The 6,874-nt window shown below is 54.2% G+C and overlaps 1 protein-coding gene across 2 annotated transcripts in view; it reads left to right on the top strand.

Annotated features, from left to right (window-relative positions):
• hdac4 (histone deacetylase 4) overlaps positions 1-6,874 on the top strand; it is a 185,140-nt gene that overhangs the window by 134,423 nt on the left and 43,843 nt on the right. For both annotated transcript variants that reach the window (XM_035394005.1, XM_035394006.1), the window contains 3 exons: positions 3,299-3,427; positions 4,422-4,534; positions 5,352-5,468. In XM_035394005.1, coding sequence (XP_035249896.1) covers positions 3,299-3,427; positions 4,422-4,534; positions 5,352-5,468 — 359 coding nt within the window. The remainder of the gene's footprint in view (positions 1-3,298; positions 3,428-4,421; positions 4,535-5,351; positions 5,469-6,874) is intronic.

Genomic DNA, 6,874 nt, shown 5'->3' with positions numbered 1-6,874 from the left:
TGTCTGTCTGTCTGTTTATCTATCTGTCTGTCTGTCTGACTGCCTGTCTGCATTCTGTCTGTCTGTCTATCTGTCTGCCTGTCTCAATCTCTCTCCATCTATTTATTTACTTACCTATCAATACATATACAGTTAAATGCAGAAGTATTGGGACAGTGACACAGTTTTAGTTGTTTTGGCTCCACCATGTTTCACAGATGAGGTGGCGTGCTTTGGTTCACGAGCAGTTCCTTTCTTCCTCCGCGCTTTCCTCTTTCCATCGCTGTGGTGCAGGTTACTACTCATCTCATCTGTCCATAAGACTTAGTTACAGAATGCTACGGTGTACTTTTTGGCAAACTCGATTCTGGCCATCCTGTACGTGAGTCTGACCAGCGGTTTGCACCTTGTGTTGAACTCTGAGGTTATGCTGGGGTAGTCATCTCTTCATGGCTGTCTGACACATATACGCCTACATCCTGGAGGCTGCTCTTGATCTGTCGGACACTTCAAAAGGGGTTTTTTTCTTCACAATTTAAAGTATTCTTCGGTCGGCCATTTCAGTGGTCTCCCTTTGTCTACCAGGTTGTTTACTGTCGCTGAGCTTGTTTTCTGACAATGTGTCACAGTTGAGTTTGATTAATGCTGCAAAGACACACAGCTGGCCATGGAAGTCCCATTACTTTTGCTTCCCTAAAATGAGGGGGGGGGATAAAAATGGCTGTAATTGCTGCATTTACCCATGAATGGATGTAAATTCCTCTAATGAAAGCGGACAGTCTGCATGTTAACCCTCATATTCATTGTTTTCATTTCAAATCCAATGTGCTGGAGTACAGAGCTAAAAAAAAAACTAATAAATAAATACTTGTGTCACTGTCCCTATCCTTTTGGATTTAAATGTATTTCTCTCTATCCCTCCACTACTCTATCTATCCATGTATGTATGTATGTATGGATTTACCACATGTTTGTGTGTGTATTTGTGTCTCTCAGTCTGTATGTCTGTAGCAAATGCAGGTCTGCTCTTTAAGATCGGACGAGCGATAGCTTCATGAGTCAGTGTTGTGAGTGGCGGCTGGTTAGCGCCCGGACGCTACGCGCGCGCGGGGGTGTGTTTGTTTCATGAAGAGAGCGTGATTGAAGCCAGGCTTTGTGGGTAATTGCCCGCTCGCGGCACAAAGCGGTCGGACACGCCGCAATCAGAACCGCGCCGGCGTCTGAAAAGAGTTTTTGTACCGCGCCGTCCGCCGCTCGGCACCGTTAGCGACCGTTAGCGCGTCGCTAAAAATCAGCTCCCTTGTTCGGCGGCAGCGGCGGCGGCGTGCGTAATCGCCGAGCGGGGACTCCGCGGCGCCGGATTAAAACGCCGACGGGAACGGCTCTCCGGCGGAGCGGCGGGGTCTCTGGGGGCGACCGGAGCGCCCGGCACTGGAGCGCCTGTCCGCGGCGCGGCCCGTTCCCCCCCGCTGTACACGGAGCTTTCCGGAACGCGTCGAAACTGACCCGGGTCTCCCGGATACCCGAGCCGCCCCTAACTGCCCCATTGTGCCCTCTTAACTTTCCACCCTTCCGTACGGGAGAGTGGGGTTCCTCCCCACCCCCACCCCACACCTCAGTCCCCGTGACCTTTGAGTTTCCTCCCGTCTGAGGCTCTGTGAAGGGCTGTCGCTGATGTCATGCCGCCCTGCTGCACTGTGAACGTTGGGTGTGTGTGAGTAATGAGGGCGAGAGCGAGTTGTTTGTGCTCAGCGCATCCTGGGCGGCGTGAGCGTGGGAACCCGAGGCGCTTGAAACCGAACGCTTCGTCGACAGGAAGTGTTATGGAGGAAGTGATGTCGCGAGGAACCTGCTCAGACCTGCTGCCGTTCCCGAGACTTCCTTCCGTCCTCGTAGCGACGGGGGATTCGGTCGGCGACCGGAAGTTTCCCGCACTTTTGTGAGGTTTATAAATATTCAGGAAGGGGGCGTGCCACAGTGACAGAACATCATAGCCGCAGTGTTGCCCGTTGGCGTGAATATTCATAAGGATTCATTGGATTTGAATTTGGTTTGGTTTCAATGGGAGGGAGAGTGTTCGGTGTTACAGGTTGTATTATCTGAATACCAGTTGTATTATCTTAGGCGTTTGTCGAGTGTGTCCTGTTGTACAAGAGTGCCTCATTAGGAGCTAAGTTTCCAGCTTCCTAATTTACCCTGCTTTCCCCTGTGCTGGCCGGGCATGCTGGGAAACCAGGGGTCAGAGGTCGGGCCTGTGAATCCCGTCTGAAGCCGCTCTGGCAAAAGCCGAAATCGCGCTCGCCGAGCCACCGGGAACGACGTCCGCGACGCAGGGCGCTAGCACGAACGCGGACCTCCCGAAACGAGCCGTTCCCTCTGCCGGGGGCTCGGCCGGGACGGACGAACTCAAAGAGAACTGGAGACGTCATCTCTCTCACTTCCTCTGAAGGACTTTTCACTTTACGCGGTCTTGCTCTGCTTTTGATGAGTTTTCCCCAGCCGGCTAAATGTATCCAACCACGTCTGCCGCGTGCATTAGGGCGCCTATAGAGCTTTATGGTACTTTTAAAACGCGAAAGGAACGGGGGGAACCGGGCCCGACGGAACACACTTACCGCGGCGGTGTCGGCCCGACTACTACTAAGTGCACTCACTGGCCGGGCGCTAATGCGCTAATGCGCTAACGAGGACGCGCGCTCCCTTCTGCGGCCCGCTCTCTGCCATTCGGACACGGCCGGGGTCGGCCCGGGGTCGCCGTGCGGCCGCCTAATTGGCTGGAGGAAATGGAGGCGGCGGTCAGGCCCGGAGTGAAGCGGGCAGCGTGGGGGTGGGGGGCGAAGGGGGGGGGGGGGGGGGCAGGCTGACCTATCCTTGAGTGTTTACCGTAAACCGGCCCCAGCCCTCTCTGTCGTCACCGCTGCGCCCGTGAGGCGCTTGGCGGGGCGCGGCGGCCGCCTGCCAGGCTGCGCGGGCGCCCTCTCGCTGGATCCGAGCGGTCGCCGTGGCCGCTGCCCTCGAGTGCGTGAGCTCTGAGAGTTTGGGCCCGCGTGTTTTTCACTGGCCTGACTTCTGCCATCACTTTCCCTCTGGAGCGCTGGTCACAGGCTAGCGACGGGGTGCGGCCTGCCTGTGTGTGTGTGTATATGAGTGTGGGTGTGTGTGTGAGTGTGTGTGTGGATGTGCGTGTGCGTGTGCGTGTGCGTGTGTGTGTGTGTGTGTTTGTGTGTGTGTGTGTGCGTGTGGGTGTGTGTATATGAGTGAGTGTGTGTGTATAGGAGTGTGTGTATTAGTGCGTGACGGAGCCCTGCTCTCCCTGCAGCTTCGGAGCCCAATCTGAAGCTGAGGTCGCGGCTGAAGCAGAAGGTGACGGAGCGGAGGAGCAGCCCGCTGCTGCGCAGGAAGGACGGGGCCATCACCACCGCCAAGAAACGCTCCCTGGACATGGCGGGTGAGCCACTGAACCGCTCTGAACCAGAACTATCTACACTGAACTAGAACAACCTCACTGCACAATCCTGAACCAACCTTAACCAAACCACACTGAGCCAAACAGAACTACACTAAGCCAAAACAAGCCTCTCTGAGCCAGTGTGATCCATGCTGAACCAACTGAGCTAGGCTCTGTTAATCTGGCCTGTTTACTGTGCAAGGCTCTGTTAATCTGGCCTGTTTACTGTGCAAGGCTCTGTTAATGTGGCCTAATTACTGTGCAAGGCTCTGTTAATCTGGCCTGTTTACTGTGCAAGACTCTGTTAATCTGGCCTGTTTACTGTGCAAGGCTCTGTTAATCTGGCCTGTTTACTGTGCAAGGCTCTGTTAATCTGGCCTGTTTACTGGGCAAGGCTCTGTTAATCTGGCCTGATTACTCAGTAAGGCTCTGTTAATCTGGCCTGTTTACTGTGCAAGGCTCTGTTAATCTGGCCTGTTTACTGTGCAAGGCTCTGTTAATCTGGCCTGTTTACTGTGCAAGGCTCTGTTAATCTGGCCTGATTACTCAGTAAGGCTCTGTTAATCTGGCTTGATTACTCAGTAAGGCTCTGTTAATCTGGCTTGATTACTGTGCAAGGCTCTGTTAATCTGGCCTGTTTACTGTGCAAGGCTCTGTTAATCTGGTCTGATTACTCATTATAGGTCTGTTAATCTGGCCTGTTTACTGTGCAAGGCTCTGTTAATCTGGCCTGTTTACTCAGCAAGGCTCTGTTAGTCTGGCCTGTTTACTCATTATAGGTCTGTTAATCTGGCCTGTTTATCTGGAACTAAAGACAGAAAATTTCATTGACATTAAATGTTTAGTTTTTTTTTTTTCCTAAAAAGAAAATTTTTGGGGGGGGGGCTCTTGTGAAAAATGGGATGCAACCCACAGCCTGAATCGAGGCCTGACCACGGCACTGTGACTTCCTGCTCGACATTTCAGTCATGGGGGGTTTCCGTTTCTTTTGCAGATTCCGCGTGCAACAGTGCCCCCGGTTCTGGCCCCAGTTCTCCCAACAACAGCTCCAACAACATCACCAACGAGAACGGGATCGCCGGGTCCTTCTCCAGCAGCCCCGGGGAGGTGAGCCGCGCCCACTCGTATCCATGCCACGCCCCCTGAAACCCATGCCACGCCCACTCACACCCATGCCACGCCCACTCATATCCATGCCATGCCCACTCACACTCATGCCACGCCCACTCGTATCCATGCCACACCCCCTGCCACCCATGCCACGCCCACTCGTATCCATGCCACGCCCCCTGAAACCCATGCCATGCCCACTCACACTCATGCCACGCCCACTCGTATCCATGCCACTCCCCCTGAAACCCATGCCGCGCCCACTCACACCCATACCATGCCCACTCACACCCACGCCACACCCACTCGCACCCACGCCACACCCTGTCACACACACCCACACCACGGGAATAACTACTGACTAAATGTACAGAGCCAAAAGCTTGCCTTTTGGACAGGCCTTCATCAGTAGTCTTCCTCCGAAACGCTGCAGTTCTGATGCAGTCATTTGGCGAGTAGCCATCCTACCCAAGAGGCTTTGTCCCTGTAACCACCACTGCCGCTGCATGTTCAGAGACCTGAGAATATTTTGGGGTTTTGGGGCAGGATGACAACCTCGTGGGGGGCCTGTGTTACCTGGGGAGATCAGAGTGTGGAATGCACACGTTTCCAGGGGTTGGGGGGTGGGGGGGGGGAGAAGGGGCATCCAGACCTGGGCCTGCAAGAGGGGGGAGGTGGGGGCATCCAGACGTGGGCCTGCAGGGGGGGGGAGGTGGGGGCATCCAGACGTGGGCCTGCAGGGGGGGCCCCGGTGGCCGGACGGCGCTGTTTATTTGAGTTTATTTATTGGAGTTTATTTGTCTCTCTCTTTCAGGCGTCTCTGGCCCGCAGGCTGGCCGGTCAGGAGGGCCCCATGAGCCAGCTGTCCCTCTACACCTCCCCCTCCCTCCCCAACATCACACTGGGGCTGCCCGCCACCGGCCCCTCCAGCGTGAGTCTCTACCTCTCTACCTCCCTCACTCTCTCTCTACACCTCTCTCTCTCCCTCTACACCTCCCCCTCCCTCCCCAACATCACACTGGGGCTGCCCGCCACCGGCCCCTCCAGCGTGAGTCTCTACCTCCCTCTACGCCTCCCTCGCTCCCTCTCTCCCTCTACACCTCCCCCTCCCTCCCCAACATCACACTAGGGCTGCCCGCCACCGGCCCCTCCAGCGTGAGTCTTGACCTCTCCACTCTCTCTTCCTCTCTATTTCTCTTCGTCTCTATCTTTCCCTACCTCTCTCTCGCTCTACCTCTCATTCTTTCTTCCTCTCCACCTCCCTCACTCTCTCTATACCCCTCACTGTATATCTCTACCTCTTTCTCACTTGCTGTCTCGCTGTCTCTCTGTTTCTGTCCTCTCACTTTCTTTTTTCGCTTTGGCCGTTTTTCTCGTTCTTCTCAATGACCAGTGCACATACCACACTGCCAAAGTGCCCAGCAGTACATTTAAACATCTTACATTAGCAGTCAGTGCACACTGCACAACCTCTTTCTTTTTCTCTCCTCGCTCTCTCTGACACTCACTTGTTCTTGATCTTTCTCGTTCACCCTCTCCCCCTCCCTCTCCCCCTCTCTCTCTCACCCTTTCTTGCTCTCTCTCTGTCTCTTTGTCTCTTTCTTTTCTTCTGTCACTCCTGGCGATTTCTGCGCGTTTGGCCTTTTGCTAGAGCAGTCCACAGAGAGGGTGCTGTCTGGCCCGGTCCGTCTCCATGCGCCTCTTTTCAGAGCCGCTGACATTTGGGAAAATGGCCCATTGATGGCCGGCGAGCGGGAGCGGGTCGGTGACGCACACGCCGTCCCCCGAGCGAGCGTTTAGCGTTAGCGTCGGCGCTAAGCGCGGCGCGACCCGCTCGGCCAGTTCACATCAGCTGCCTTTACTGGCAGGACGAGCGCAGACCAGCGCAGTTACACAGTAACCGCACAGGCTAATGTAACAAACAACATCACATTTACCCTGCTACAGCACAGGCTAAGGTTACAAACAACGCCACATTAACAGTGCTACAGCACAGGCTAAGGTTACAAACAACATTACATTTACACTGCAACAGCGCAGGCTAATGTAAAAAACAACATTACATTTACCCTGCTACAGCACAGGCTAAGGTTACAAACAACGTCACATTTACACTGCAACAGCACAGGCTAATGTAACAAACAACATTACATTTACACTGCAACAGCACAGGCTAATGTAACAAACAACATTACATTTACCCTGCTACAGCACAGGCTAATGTAACAAACAACATTACATTTACCCTGCTACAGCACAGGCTAAGGTTACAAACAACGTCACATTAACAGTGCAACCGCGCAGGCAAATGTTACAAACAACATTACATTTACACTG

The sequence above is a fragment of the Anguilla anguilla genome, chromosome 15 (genome assembly GCF_013347855.1).
Source record: "Anguilla anguilla isolate fAngAng1 chromosome 15, fAngAng1.pri, whole genome shotgun sequence".
Classification (NCBI taxonomy): Eukaryota; Metazoa; Chordata; class Actinopteri; order Anguilliformes; family Anguillidae; genus Anguilla; species Anguilla anguilla.
This window is presented reverse-complemented; position numbering and strand designations above follow the sequence as displayed.